This window comes from Brassica napus, chromosome C8 (genome assembly GCF_020379485.1).
Source record: "Brassica napus cultivar Da-Ae chromosome C8, Da-Ae, whole genome shotgun sequence".
NCBI lineage: Eukaryota > Viridiplantae > Streptophyta > Magnoliopsida > Brassicales > Brassicaceae > Brassica > Brassica napus.
This window is the reverse complement of record NC_063451.1, coordinates 40,007,991-40,023,140: the sequence shown is the minus strand read 5'-3', so window position 1 is coordinate 40,023,140 and position 15,150 is coordinate 40,007,991. Positions and strand designations below refer to the sequence as shown.

The 15,150-nt window shown below is 37.7% G+C and overlaps 4 protein-coding genes and 1 pseudogene across 6 annotated transcripts; 2 read left to right on the top strand and 3 right to left on the bottom strand.

Moving 5' to 3' along the window:
• Positions 1 to 6: 6 nt before the first annotated feature.
• Positions 7 to 4,274, top strand: LOC106368450 (flowering time control protein FPA-like). Its single transcript, XM_048764812.1, has 6 exons — positions 7 to 366; positions 1,080 to 1,322; positions 1,566 to 1,622; positions 1,737 to 2,524; positions 2,731 to 3,938; positions 4,010 to 4,274. The coding sequence occupies exons 1-5, from the start codon at positions 88 to 90 to the stop codon at positions 3,902 to 3,904; spliced, it is 2,541 nt and encodes an 846-aa protein (XP_048620769.1). The 5' UTR covers positions 7 to 87; the 3' UTR covers positions 3,905 to 3,938; positions 4,010 to 4,274.
• Positions 4,167 to 5,865, bottom strand: LOC106412498 (protein STRICTOSIDINE SYNTHASE-LIKE 13). Its single transcript, XM_048764816.1, has 4 exons — positions 5,459 to 5,865; positions 5,108 to 5,392; positions 4,867 to 5,034; positions 4,167 to 4,779 (listed from the first exon to the last, which is right to left on the bottom strand). Exons 1-4 carry the CDS (start codon positions 5,833 to 5,835, stop codon positions 4,368 to 4,370), a joined length of 1,242 nt encoding a protein of 413 aa, XP_048620773.1. The 5' UTR covers positions 5,836 to 5,865; the 3' UTR covers positions 4,167 to 4,367.
• Positions 5,866 to 6,248: 383 nt separating this feature from the next.
• Positions 6,249 to 7,567, bottom strand: LOC106412281 (RHOMBOID-like protein 13). The gene has a single exon (XM_013853192.3). It carries the CDS (start codon positions 7,336 to 7,338, stop codon positions 6,529 to 6,531), a length of 810 nt encoding a protein of 269 aa, XP_013708646.2. The 5' UTR covers positions 7,339 to 7,567; the 3' UTR covers positions 6,249 to 6,528.
• Positions 7,568 to 9,196: 1,629 nt separating this feature from the next.
• On the bottom strand, positions 9,197 to 12,738 carry LOC111209048 (annotated as a pseudogene). Its single transcript, XR_007327901.1, has 3 exons — positions 12,613 to 12,738; positions 12,247 to 12,419; positions 9,197 to 10,948 (listed from the first exon to the last, which is right to left on the bottom strand). The product of XR_007327901.1 is annotated as a protein YIF1B-B-like (transcript).
• A 410-nt stretch (positions 12,739 to 13,148) lies between these two features.
• BNAA09G37840D lies at positions 13,149 to 14,864 on the top strand. Of its 2 annotated transcripts, none has more exons than XM_048764817.1 (7): positions 13,149 to 13,339; positions 13,547 to 13,656; positions 13,759 to 13,896; positions 13,989 to 14,170; positions 14,253 to 14,363; positions 14,439 to 14,483; positions 14,583 to 14,864. In XM_048764817.1, the coding sequence occupies exons 1-7, from the start codon at positions 13,237 to 13,239 to the stop codon at positions 14,740 to 14,742; spliced, it is 849 nt and encodes a 282-aa protein (XP_048620774.1). In that variant the 5' UTR covers positions 13,149 to 13,236; the 3' UTR covers positions 14,743 to 14,864. The 2 variants fall into 2 exon arrangements, with proteins under 2 accessions (XP_048620774.1, XP_048620775.1); XM_048764818.1 differs by having other exon boundaries at positions 13,160 to 13,339; positions 14,563 to 14,864.
• Positions 14,865 to 15,150: the final 286 nt, after the last annotated feature.

Below are 15,150 nucleotides of genomic sequence, written 5' to 3'. Positions count from 1 at the left end.
CATGTTCTTCAACCTTCCAACGCTTGTTTCCTCACTGGACCTTCGCGTGTAAAAAGCTTCTTCCCGTCTCGTGCTCAAAAACCGGCGATGGCACCAGTAATGAAGCCTTCAAGAGGCCGTGAACCAGACGGATCTGGATTCCAATCCACCAATCTCTGGGTCGGCAGTCTGACCCCCGATACTACCGAATCCGATCTCGCCGATCTGTTCGGAAGGTTCGGCGAAATCGACAGGCTCACCGCGTATTCTTCCCGCTGCTTCGCCTTTATCTACTACAGGCGCGTTGAGGAAGCCGTTGCGGCCAAGGAGGCTCTTCAAGGCGCCAATCTGAACGGGAGTCGCATTAAGATCGAATTCGCACGACCGGTTCGTTCTCATCTCTGGTAGTCTCTTGTTGATGGTTAGATCGGGAATTTCACAGATCATGATTGCCACGTATGCTTGATTTGTTCCCACAAATGATTGCTTCGACTCCACTTACTGTATGTGATTTGTTCCGGACAACAGTTTTGCTATAATGCTTAATCTCATAAAGATTGATTATGAACTTTAAATGCGTTCAAGTTTCTGAAACGTAATTAGTATCTTAATCCTTCGGATTAGACTTGGTGAATCCCAGAGTTTTCAGATTGTGCAAAATGTTTCTAGTTCCTCTAGCCATCAGAGATGTAACAGTAACGCTACCAACATGGTGGGAGTTTTTTTATTTGTTATCGTAGACTTGCCAGCATCTTTTGCTTTCTGCTCATCTTAGTGGGTCCAAGGGGTTGGTTTATTTTAGTAATGTGCCCAAATTTGAAATATGATCAGCACGAGGATTTTTTGTTTTTTTGTTGACTTTGGAGAGGACATAGTTCTCTTCTATTTATGGAAATGATTCTCCTCAAGTCATGCTGTGTGTTTATTATGGTAGCCATTAAATGTGAAATTTTATTACAATCTTTGAATTAGTAACTGATTTTGTTTTGTAGTGATTTATGTGTTTAAAAGGGTTCTCTTCATGACAACCAGGAAAGCCAATTCTGGATGTTGTTAAAGATGTATTTTATTGGCTTCTTATGGAAATTATTTGTGTGCAGGCAAAACCTTGTAAGAGTCTTTGGGTTGGTGGAATCAGCTCGAGTGTCCCGAAGGATGTACTCGAGGCAGAGTTCAGGAAATTTGGGGAAATCGAAAGTTTCAGGTTTCTTAAGGATCGCAAGACGGCTTTTATTGACTATTTTGACGTGGACGATGCTGTACAGGCAAAGACCATGAACGGGAAGCGACTAGGTGGTAGCTTTTTGCGAGTTGATTTTCTTCGGTCACAAGGGCCAAGAAAAGTAAGCGTCCTCTCGTCTTTCTTTTTTTCACATTAAAATAAGTTTCAGTAATCATTTTGTAAGAAGCTTCTACTGAGTGTGTTAGGTTTCATGATTTGTATAAGACTGCCATGGCTAGAAGCTTTCTATATCTACTTGTGTCACGTGTTTCCATTTTTATTTCTTCTGCGTTTACTTTTTCATATCTATGTTGTAGAATCTGCTAAATGACTCTGAAATTACATAACATTCTTATCTCTGTAGGAACCACGGCTTGGCTCCGAAGATGGCAGGGATGGCAGTTTGAGTGCTAAGCACCAGGTTAGCCTTTTACTGGTGATATGTGCAATCCTTTATCGGCTTTCATGTTTATAGTTTAGAAAGCTTTCGGCTTGCCAGGTTCCTGAGTTCAAATTTTTATATGCTTAACAACAGTATACTCACTCATCTGGAGATGGCCAAGCAAGCAACGTTCTGTGGATTGGGTACCCTCCTTCTGTTCAGATAGACGAACGACTGCTGCACAATTCCATGATTCTTTTTGGTGAGATTGAGAGATGTATTAGCTATCCATCAAGGCATTTCTCACTTGTGGAATTTAGAAGCATTGAGGAAGCTCGCTGTGCTAAGGAAGGACTACAGGGAAGGTTATTCAACGATCCAAGAATCACAATCATGTACCAAAACGATAACGCCCCCCCTGGACGGGGAGATGATACCGATGTTTACTCTGGTGTCAAACGACCAAGACCTGATATGTTCATCAATGATCATCCGTACATATCGTCACCACATTCCAGTGTGGTTCTTGACCCTGGGAGGCCCTTCCGAGGTAGCATGGAACGTTTTGGTCCAGAATATGGCGATGTGGTTGGCAACGAAGGAAGCTGGAGAAGGCCATCTCCTACTGGAGCTGGAATACTCCCGTCTCCCGCACCAAGTAGAATGCTACCCATTCGGTCAAACCGTGGTTCTTGGGAAGGATATGATGCTGCTCAGTTGGATAGAGAACCTAAAAGAAGTCGTAGAGATGGATCTGTAGATGCTTTTCCTCCGATGGGTGTAGAAGACCGTATCACTGGGTTGGATATGACATATCGACGTAGACCAGGCCGTGGTTTCCCTGATACTGATTTCATTTGGAGAGGAGTCATAGCCAAAGGTGGAACTCCTGTTTGTCATGCTCGTTGTGTACCTATTGGAAAGGGGATTGAATCTGAACTGTGAGTAAAAAATTTCATGCACTTTAGTCTTTTCTGCCTTCACTTATGTAGGATAAGTTTTAGTTCATAGATTAGAAGTTATCTTATCCGTTGATTCTTTTAGATGTTGTGATCTGAAAATGGATTCTGCATAGTGTTTGATTCGATTCATTGATAACAAGTACCGAATGGATTTACTGATTATCGGTTTTTGGAATGGTTAATAGCCCTGAGATGGTCAACTGTTCAGCACGAACGGGTTTGGATATGCTTGCCAAACACTATACCGAAGCAATTGGATTTGAAATCGTTTTCTTCTTACCAGACAGCGAAGACGACTTCGCGTCTTATACTGAATTTCTCCAATATCTTGGTTCAAACAATAGAGCAGGTGTTGCCAAATTAGATGATGGAACCACTTTATTCTTGGTTCCACCATCAGATTTCTTAACTGATGTGCTCAAAGTATCCGGTCGAGAAAGGCTATACGGTGTTGTCCTCAAATTGCCTCCACCACCTGTTCCTGCAGCTTTATCGTATAGACAAGAATCTCAGACCATTCCTCCACCCTATTTGGATCAATCTCGAGATTCGCCTGCCGATGCCAGTCACGGTTTGTACGCTGCTAGGGAAGATCAAGCCTGGGGTATGAAGGAAGCAATGAAGCCTCTTCCTTTTAGGGAGCCTGTTGCTGTACATAACACTGTAACGCCTCAAGCTGGGGTTAGTCTAACGCCTGAGCTAATAGCCACTCTTGCCTCCTTGCTCCCAACAAATTCTCAACCAGAAAGTCACCAAGCCGTTGGATTATCCAATGGAGAAGCTCCATCACAAGCCTGGAATAGAGATCAATCAACGGTTTCTGACCCATCAAATCTATCGTTTCAACAATTAGGCAATCAGTACAATCCGGTGGGGCAACTCCCTCCTCCTCCGGTGCATTATCCTCCAGTGTCAAGCACACCGAGCTACTCCGGTGGAATGGTACAAGGTGGTATGCAATACCAGGCGGCGTTACCTCCACCACCATCGGATAATTACTCCATGTACTCTCAAGGTTCACATCAAGCTCAGTATCAGCATGAAACTCCCATGCTTAACCAAAACTACGTATCGGTCCCTGGAGCTGCGAACCCTGGTTTGCTTGGTTATCAGCAAGGTAACTATCACGGTCTGACAAATAATCAAGCCTATAACGAAAATCCTTCCCATTCTCAAATTGCGATGCCACCACCGACACAACAGCACTCACAGCTTGCGGCTGGTCAAGGTACATCAGATGGTGAGGTCGACAAGAGCCAGCAATATCAGTCTACCCTACAGCTTGCGGCTAACCTTCTTCAACAGATTCAGCAACGGCAGCAACTGCCATCAAATGCTTCGACTGGACAAGGGCCTTGAGACTTAGCTCCACATTCGCTCATAATCTCAACTGGTAATAATCACTCTCCTCGCTCTTTTGGCATCTGATCAAATTGTAATCTGTCTTCTTCTACTCATTTGTAGATGCACCAACGTACTGAGTTTAGCTACTGTTATGTTACATATTGGCTGTAAGAGAAAGTGTTACCGAGTGATGATGTCGCAATGAGCTTCTTTGGTCCGGAACCAGACAACGACCCAAGGGACTTCTACCTGTGTCTCATGAACTAGGCTGTACAAATTATGTGACTTAGATATTATTATTTGTTAGTAATACATTTTCCATTTGTTATATCGACATCGTACTCTATCGACACTCTTCAATGACGAAACAAAGATAGTTTAGTTACAGGTAGATGGTTTAGTCTAATCATCATATTATATCTATGATTATCTTTATCCTTCCAGAAGCTAAGAACTACACATCAAAGTTACTTGTTCACTAATTCACTGCTAATGGATAAGGCAAAGTGGCAATATGGTTATGAGCCACTGTTCCAATCCAAAGCTTCCCTTGAACCTCCCTCACTTCACTAACAAGCTTCATTACCTTTCCTTGTCTATCCTCAAGAACCTCCAAGACCTTGCCGTCCTCATCGAATCTTGATATCACAGTGTACATTCTCATACCCATGGCTGTCGCCAGCAGCTTCATCGGTATAGGCAACCGAAAGTAGATGCTCTTTATCCAAGGATTGTTTGTAAGAACCTCTTGAACTGGTGTTCTGCAACAGTCTATTGCGACCCAAAACTCACCCTTCTCGTTCATTCTCACATTGTCTGGGAATCCCGGTAGATCTGCCACCACCTCAACTTCACCTCTCTTTGAACCCTCCAGCCAGTACTTCACTAACCTGCCAGATACATACAGAAACATTGAGTCTACATCCATGACTTTGTAACTTTTGCTTGAGTTTTAAGAGTTGTTTATATGGTTATACCTGCAATTAGTTGTTTCTGTGAAGAGAAGGAAAGATTGGTCTTTAGAGAGCTGAATGCCATTGGGAAAAGCCAAACCATCAAGCACAACGTGTGTTGTTTTGGTAGGTGGGTCATATCTTAAAAGCCTTCCTGTTGATTCTCCTTCAAGTAATATGAAGAAATGATTCCTACAAACACACAGTTTTTAACACTTTATATCAACCCAAACACACATGAAACAGATTTATTATGAAAACTTACGCTCTGTCATATCTTTTGCTTGTGTCGGTAAAGAAGATCGAGCCATTTCTATGGATGTCAAGATCGTTGGCAAAGAGTATAGGCTTGCCTTCCACATGAGTAGCTAAAGGCGTAGCCACTCCTCCTTCAGGACCAACCACAAGTAGACCATAGTAAGCGTCTGCAATGAACAAGTTTCCACTCTCTTTATCAAATCTCAGACCAAGAGGTCGCCCACACAGCTTCTCGTGCTTCCATTGCTTATTCGTTGTTGAATCCACACCTCTTGCGCATGTCTTCTCTGACCTAATTCTCATGAACACACAACATTAACACCTAGAAACTTATGAGTATATTATCATAAGCATTTACCATTTTGATGTTGCAACGGAAAATGTCTCCCATCCGATTGCTTCACCCATCCATCTAACCACCCTCCCATCAGCCAACCCTGTGTATGGACCACGGCCTAAACCATCAAACTCTAATGACTCTGGACCAAAGACTTCTTCCACAAACTCGAGCTTCCCATGATGGCCTAGTCGGCTAAGGTTGTCTCTTGGCCAGTTATCCATGACTTGCTTGTATGGAGCAACCTCATGCTTCACGGGTTTGAACTCACGACCACCAACTGGACTTATGTGAAAGGGGTCGATCGCTATGAAAATTACAGACAAGGCAATGATACAGAGAACTGGGTGGTGTGTCAGCAAGGAGTCATGTGTACTACGGTGGCCTTTCTTCTCCATTTGAAAGTTCTTAGAGATGGATAAAGATTATATTCACCTGATCAGTGTACAGCTTATATAATAAATATAGAGAAAATGTGGTTGTGTAGGAGTTAGGGGTAATAATGCAGAGATCATGTGAAGGAAAATTGGGTTGGAAGTAGGTTAAACGGTAATGAACAAAACTAGTCCAAAGTGGATCCAATTTAGATTACTCTCATAGACAAATGAAATTGCCATGACTATGTTTGACCTGTAAGCCATCCAACCTACAACTGTGAATCTCTAGTTGTTATTCTACCCTTTTCTTACCTTTTTTAAAAAAAGTAAAGGACAGAGGATTGAAATAATTTACAAGAGAAGACACTGGTCTAATCAAAGACACCTGCAGAAAGCTTCGTCTAATTACCTTGTTAAAATTGCAAGAATGCAAATGATAAAAACATATACAATATATCAAAGAAACAACAAGAATGTTTTGTAGCAATGCTTTCATAATTAAAATAAAATGTGAAAGGTCTAGTAGTGGATGTAATCTTAAGGTGAGACAGGGTACCCTTTTTGTGCAACTATACATCAAACATAAGACTGTCCTACTCATCTGTAATGATGCCTAAAACAACACTAAACTTGATTAACACAGGAAGCAGCTCACGCAAAGCCTTAAAGTATCTTTTAACTTGGTTACCAACTCTCAGTCCGTCTTCATCTAGCTCATAGAACTTCCACTCCACTAAGAGGAACTGCACTAGCTTGCAAGGTCCGTCCGTTTCCAACAAACCGCAGCGAAGGCAAAGAAGCATCACTAACCGACTCGATCTCAAGAAAACTGAAATCATAAGCACCAGACTTCTTCAAACTGAAAACAAACACCACAACGATCCAACCAAGCATGGTAACAGCCCAGTAGCTGTTCATCCCACCAATCAAACCCCACGAAACAGCGTAACCAACAAGAATCCCCGACAAATGTCCCAGAAAGCTAGCTTGCGGAACAATAATAGAAGTGAAAATAAGCGACTCAAAGGGCGCAAAGCTAATGGGAAGAGACAAGACCCCAAAAAGATCAAGCTTCGAAGAAGGCTGCTTCACAGACAAAATCGTCATCCAACCAAACACAACGCAAGAGTACCCCACGGCAGTAACCCTCCTGAAATACTCAATCTTGAACCTACCAATCAGCAAATGGTACATCCCAATCACCAAAGCACCGGAGAAGACTACAAGGACAAGAGTGTAGTGAAGATAGTAAGCAGTTCCGAGACTTAAATGCTTTAACTGTTCAACAACGCCGAGACTCCAGAGAGCACTCATGTTGAAGACGAGATGCAAGACGCTGATGTGAGAGAAAGCAGAGGTGATGATCCTCCAGTAATGCCCTTGGATCGCAGTCTCGTAGCTTAACCCAACTTGCGAGTAGCCAATACTCTTCTTCTGGATCAGGAACCAGATTAAGCTGCATAGGGTTACGATGCAGCTCGTTGCGGGCTTCTCGATGATGTCGTAAAGCAAGGGTCTTCCCATTGTAACCGACACTGCAAGATCTGAGAGAGGAGGAAAAAAACGGATTGAGACGAAAGGTGGGACCTTTTCAGCTAAACGTGCCGACCCAAGTGAGAATCTGCGAGTATTCTCCAGAAGGATAACGAAAGATCTCTTCTTTTGTCGATTCGATTCGATTCGATTCTTCGAGTTCGCGCTAACGAGTTCCTGATTTTCTCAGAAGGAAAGGTTTCTTCTTTCACCGAATCGAAAACCAGAACCCAGTTTTAAGTTAATGGGCCGATGTATGGGCCAGTTACCATCAATTTTTAAGTCCAGCTATAAATCTTATTAAGAACAAGCAAACAAGACCATAGACGAATCGAATGGAAAAGTCTCGTCCAGACGAAGTAGGGGAACAAGGAGTGTCCTTTTCGTGTTTGTGTTTTACATTTTCGTTCGAAAGTTATAAAATGGTTATTACTATGTAATGCAATGGTTGGTTTTAGGATGACCTAACTCTCACCACTAATCCATACTTATCAACCACTTAACCAATTGATAGCCAATAATAATATAAAACCAGTAATGAATTGAGGATTTTACTACCGATTCTTTCTTTAGAGCATCTCCAACGTAAAACTCTATTTTTTCTTCCAAAATAGAGTAAAAGTAAAAATAGAGTAAAATTGCTCCAAATCTGCTACATTTCTCATTCCATAATGGAGTGATAAACAACATTTATGGAGTAAATTTCATTATGAAGTGAGATATGGAGTTGGGTTGGAGCATTTCTTACTCCATATTCAATTTTACTTCATTTTAGAGGAAAAAATGGAGTACGGCTGGAGATGCCCTTAGAGCACTTCAGAAATATATTAGGGAGTTTTTCACTTTTAAAATAAAGAAATAAATTAAAAAAAATAGGAAAGAGAATGTAGTGAAGTTTTAAAATTAGAGTTTATAGGAAATTCATTAGAACTTTTAATGCCATATGTTTATTTATTGTCCACTTATTAATATTTTAATCTTTTTAGAAAATTAAATTGAATTATATAGATAAATTGTGTTAAAATAGTAATATTAATTTGTTTAGATACTTGTTTTTAGATACTAACCAAAATGTTGCTCTTAGCTCTATCTCTCTCTCTAAATTCATACTGAGAATATTTGAAAATAACTGTTGTAAACAACTAGGTGATCCTGATGATAAGTCGAATATTATTTCTTTAAACTATTGAATGCAAATTATCTAGTCGCACTCCTAAGTAATATTCTGACATGTACTCACTCTCTGTGGAATATACAAAATGAGTTTTCATTGACGTCACAAAATTCAAACGTACATGCATGCGGACTGCAGTAATCGCCAAATATCAAATCAACAGGATTCTTGACTTTTCCATCTTAATTTTTTGATCATCTTTACGTAACTTATGATATATTCATGCAGATTATCAGAGGGCAATTCTTTCTGATAACATTCTTTTTTAGTTTTTTCGTAAAAATAACCCTAAAAAAATAAAATGACCAAAATAATTTTTATTTTATTTTGAAAATTTTAATATTTTTTTTATTTTTAAAAATTTGAATTCATCCCAAAACCCAACCCTTTAACTTTAAACTCTAAGTCTTCGATTAGTTAAGTCTAAAGATATAAATGGATATTTACCCTTCAATCAATGAAATCTTTTTTGTTCATTTTCTTAGTTAGGATCTTCTTTTTTTTTGAGTAATCCTCTTTAGAAGTCTATTTTTGTAAAAATACCCTAAAAATGACACGTAGTGTATAACAAAGTCTATTTTTGTAAAAATACCCTAAAAATGACACGTAGTGTATAACAAGAAGAGAAGTAAGTTATCTATCACTCAAATTACAACGTAATAAGCCACAATCCCATAGCTAAATCTCACTTAATAATATTAATATAACAAGGATATTTTTATCCTCTGTTACAAACAAAAGAAAAAATAATGTGAACATTAATGTTGTCAATTTCTAGAGAGATCACAACACCAATCTCTGCCTATGAAATATGAAACTAGTACATTTCATTCACATACAAAATATTATTTTGTGAAACATTATTTATAAGTTATACATCCATAACTAAACAAATAAGAGGATGAAAATATTATATATATGAAGTAAATAAAAATTAGTTAAGCCATGCATGCTTTAAGCTCCACGTTGAAGGAACCATTTATTTTCTCATAAACTTTTGGAGCCATCGATTTAGAAAAAAAAAACAAAAAGACTATGATCACTTTGGAGGCGGCTTGATTGTGACATGGTTCCTGGCCTCGACTTGGTTCACGATCATCATTACCATCATCATAACGGTGATGAAGGAGGCGATCAGGGTTTTCTTTTCGATAGCCATTGTTTTATAAGCTCTTAAATGGTTCTTGTTTTTTTTCTTCTTTTTTTGTTAGTAATTTCAGATCAATAAACCAACGTATTTATAAGTAAAACCAAACTTTTATTAATAGTAACTTCCTAATTTTAAACTTTGATGAATGATTCAATTGTCTTTTATTAGATATTTTGGTCAAATGAAAATGATTATTGACATTTTAGATCGAAAAATCTAAAATGGTATTGGATAACTTCTTCCAAATTTGTCATGTAAATATTATACTTAGATGAAAAAATTGTGAAAAAAATAATAACCACTAATTGTTACTTCCCCATTTTCTTAGAAGTGTCATTTTTAGTTTAGACGCATCTAAAACAGATTGAGATACTGGAATAACACTAATGTAATCTAATCAGTTTAGTATGCTTTAGATGGTAATAACTTGCATTTCAAGATAGATTTGACTGAAGTGAAAATGATTTAAAACTAGTTTTTGAGGTCGGTCAATATTTGGTTTGATGTAACTTATCAACAACGCTACAAAGATGGGAAGCATATTAGATCCTAATTAGGTTCAACACGACGACCTTCTTCTTCTTTTTCTTTGTATAAGAATACTATCTTTAAAAGAAAGGGTTCCATGTCTTTCATTCAGGTTTAAAAGGAACCATCTGCCAAGGAGTATCACAATGCACCAATGCAATGCAAGAGGAGGGCTTGGAGTATAGATAATAATACTATATGACCAAAGTTCATGTCCTTGTTTGGTTTTAAATCATGTTGGAAATGTAGTCTATGCAAAAAAAATTGACATTAAAAAGAAGTTATGAAAAGAGAGAGGTGTACTACTTCATCAGGAGTATCGTACATCTCATAACATCATAAGTGTTCTTTTTATTCACAACTAATGAATCTCAAAAGAGCCAATCGACACTAATGTTACCAAGCCAGATCAAAAGAGGAAACTGTGCTAATGCTAAAAAATCAAGAGGTAATGATTTTCTGCTTGAGTCATAACTCCTAGCTTCTGCAAAGAGAACTCGCTTCATTGTCTTCACCAAGAGAACTCCGGTGCATAAGCAAGTCCACGGAATCAAAACATAGTAAGAATATCCCCAAATGATCTTGCCAAGAAGAGACCAGTGAAAGCATAGCCTGCATATGCCACAATGTCCAAGAGGGGTGATTCGCGGCTACCTAATGAAAGCAAGGTTATCTTCAGAAGCATGACTTGCAAAAACCAGCCAACCATTCATTTCACAAAAAGCCAATTCAGAGCTCCGGGAGAAAACCTAGCAAGGATCAAAAGGGTTGAAAATAAGAAGACACATATACACATGAAAATATACAAATCAATGTTTAAGAAATAGGTAGGCGTTAATTTGTAGAGGACTTAGCTACTGGTGGATTATACCGGACCTACGTGTTAACGAATTATTGATGTATATTATATATATTTTAAATCCATATAAGATATTTTAATTTTTGGAGTTAAATATAGAATTATTTTGATGATTATTAAAATTAGATATGCAAAACAAAAGAAATTAGATAAAATTGTAGATTTGCAATAGCATTATTCTTTTAACTTAATTGATTCAACGGGGAGGGGAGTTATTGGCAGATGAATTTTCATCAACTTTGGAAATTTTGAGATTTCATCGTTATTGATTCATTGATTTTAACAATCTTAATAAAATCCCTTGTATTGATTTAAGAATTTTCAAAATCCTTTAAAATTTCTTGTTATTCAAAAAGTTTAGTTATTATTGGTTGTCTAATTCTAGTTAAATCTAGTGTTATTGGAAGAATGATGCTCTCTATTTTTACTCATAAGACATAACTCTCAAAATATCGTGTGTATCCATGAAATTTATAAAATCCATATGATAGAAAAGTAAAATAAAATAATCATTATTGTCAAATATCTTTTGCACTTTCAACCCAAATTATATGTCCAAAATTATAATTCATTACATTTTTATATAATTACCTTTTTGAATTATAATTATATTTTCTTGTTTTATCATTAAATAAAAATAAAATAAAGAATTTTTTTTAGTTCTCGAATTATCTGTTTTTTAATTCAAACTTTTTTTATAATAAAAAAAATTGAAAATTTTTAGAACTTTTTGTTTTGAATATTTTTCAAATTTTTAATTTTATTTTGATGAAATTCGAAAAATTCTTTTTGAAATTATTTTATTTTAAATTTTAAGTATTTATTTATTTCAAAAGTCCTAGTAAATTTTCATCAATATATTTAGTTTACAAAATGAATGAGACTAAAAATAATATAAGTTCATGAAGTAGCAATCTAGAAAAGTTATGATTAAATTTTGTAAGTCAGTATATATATAATTTTTTTTAATCCACATAAATTTTAAAATTTATCAACTTTTAAAATTCACAAACTCTACACAAATTTATTTTCGAATAACCTCCTAGACTAATTTAGATTGATTTAAACAGATTTAAAATGCTTCAAGCCGATTTGGATCATATAAATCAGATGTTTTAAATCGTTTTGGCTACAACGGATTTGCGGACCGATTTTTAGAACCATGTATAAGATAAATAAAGAACTTACTTGCCATAGAGTCCTAGAGAAACCAGCAAGAAAGAGATAAGTGCCAAAGGCCATGAAGGGAATGTATAAGTCTGGTGCACTAAAATATCATGTATTGGAGGCTTGTATGAAAGTCTTCCCCCAACTGGTTCCGAGATTCTAGTCCAGAGTCCCCTGATAAGGTTACAGCAAGACTCAACAAAAAGCCCTCAAACACATAAAAGAGCAAAACAATCTTCAACTTGTTCCTCGCGTGTTGATCTGATCATTCACTCGAAAGTAGTATTGAAGATCAGAGAAGTCACGAGTTATCTCTTCATATCAACAACTTAGAGTTAAAAACAAATGAAACACCAAAGTTATGAACACAAGGAGGGTTTAACTTACGTTGCTCTGCACATACTCAGAGCTGGATCCCAATCCACTTCTGATAAGGCCAGAGAAGGCATTGCCAAATGGGTTAGGCTGAGGCATTGGCATCCAAGGGTGTGGTCCCATGTTGTTATTATACATCTCTGCCATTCAAACAAAACCAGACCAAAAGGAGGTTTAAATTTGAAAGCTAATAAGCCCAAAAAAAGAGCAAAATGATTCGCTCTCTTTAACACAAGGCAAATCGAACAAGGAATGATAAAGACAGACCTGGAAGAAGCTGGAGAAGGAGATGAGAGGTCTAGCTAGAGCTTTTGCTTTCACGGTTGATTTGATTAGTTCGCCGGCGGCGAAGTTCCGACAAGTAAAGCATCTCGTTTAGAACATGTAATAAAAAAAAGGCCACTTGTTTGTTCGCACGTGTGTTTGCTCTTCTTCATCACTGATCCAATACAAGTTTGACACGTCATAAAATATTTTCATTATTTTATTTAAAGAGAAATAAGTTTAGGGTTATTTATGAGAAAACTCGAAAGTTCGGGGTTTATATTGAAAATTTTCTAAATAAAAAATGTGTGCACCGTGCAAATCTGGGGAGAACGAAAGAAGAAGAGAAAGTTTGAGTCTTGTAAGTGCGAGATGGAGATACCAAGCTCTGAGGAGATACTTGAGTGTATGAGCTCTTGTCTCTCTCAGATCAAATGGCGACTCAAACCCACTTCCAAACGCCGCCTCGATATAGGTTTCCTTCTTCCCCTCTCTCTCTCTCTATTGATTCTTTCGAGTTTATTGTGTGTATCCTATCGAAGCTTGTTGATGATTTGATTGATTGCCTTCCTTGTCTGGTGGGTTTATCATTTTCCTTAAAAAGTTTGTAACTTTAGCAATTAGCATATCATATGGATCGTTCAACTATCAACACTTGACTCTCGTATGATTGAATTTGTAGATGTGCTGGCACTATGCACGGGAATGAGACCAGTTGTGATGATTGACTATGGAGGCAAGTTGCCTGAGCTTCAAGATCGCTTGCTTTCCCTTCTCGAGCTTATCCAAGAGGTTTAGTCTTTACATCTTTCTTCTTCAAGCACATTAGTACTTGAGTGTTGTCTGTCTGTATGTATGTAGCTGACTCTTTGTTTCTGCTTGTGTCCTCTTTAGGGTTTACCAGTCTTTAAAGATCTGAGGGTTATGGTTATAGAGGACATGATTTACCTGATAAATGTTAGAAGACTGCCCAAGTGGTTGAGTTCAGAACCTGAATTGTTCTTCGTCGACCTGGAACAAGATCCTCCAGAGGTTGTTACTTCTTTGTTTCAGTGGTTTCTCTTCTCATGCTCTATCTCTCCAATTGGATTTGATCTCAGTCTTGCTTTTTTGGTTTGTTAAAGATGGTAGAACAAAGCAAGGAAAGCAATCTAGGGATGCAGCTTAGGTCGATTCAGAAGCTATTCTCTTCCACATTTCCTTTAGATGGCGGCGATAATGACGACAAGTCTTCTCAGTCTTCTTTGTTGGTTGATCTTAGTTGTTGTTTACAAGACACTAAGGTTACAATCCCAACACTAAACGGGTAATTTTTTTTCAAATCCAACTCTTTAATTCATTTCATCATATGTCATCTTAGTTTATTAAGTGTTGATCTGTATAAGCAGGTGGCTCCTGGACTATCCGGTTGTGTATTTATTCGGCACAGATCACATAGAAGAAGCAATCTACAACCTCTCAACCAAGTCTCTCCGCATCTTCAAAGTTCTAGTACAAAGGTTAAGGCTATTATATATTTCTAAACTCTTAGCTTTCTGAACATTTTTGTGATGCCTAACACACATATCTTCCAGGAATGGTACCACTGAGAAAGACTCTCTCTTAGAAGAGCTGACAAGGTAAAACCGTCAAAACCAAGATGCTTACCTTGATGCATAAACAACAAAAATAATGCATCTGTTGAAAGTTGAAGCTCAGTTATGGAAATTGCCTTGCAGTTTTTCGGTGCCATATGATCTAAGCATGGGAGGTAGCAAGGAAGTGTGGGCTGAAGCATTTCTGGAGAGGATGAGTTCAAGGTGGGAAGAATGCAAACACATTTGGAGATCATTGGATCTGCAAGTTTCTGAATGTTATCCTCAAGCTATTGTTCTTTAACGCTTTCACTACTTCAAAACAATCCTTCTCTAACTTTGGTAATGACTTCTCTTATTCATTAAAGTAAAACCCTTAATACACAACACTTGAAGAAAGTGGAATACAAAAATATCCTAAAACCAGACATGTCTTTGATCAGTTTCCATTCAAGAGACTCTGAACCTCAGACTCTGTAGGAAGAGCTGCAATAGCTCCTTTTTTGGTAGTCGTAATGGCTCCACATGCATTAGCAAATCTAAGCACCTCTCTAAGACGAGCTTTATCCTGTAGTTAAAGACAGAACAACACGCTCAGCAACGATTCCAAAATCACCAAACCTTGAGAACAGTGCGGTCGTCAACAATGTTGCAAAGCACGGCACCAACATATGAATCACCAGCACCAGTTGTATCCACTGCCTTGACATGG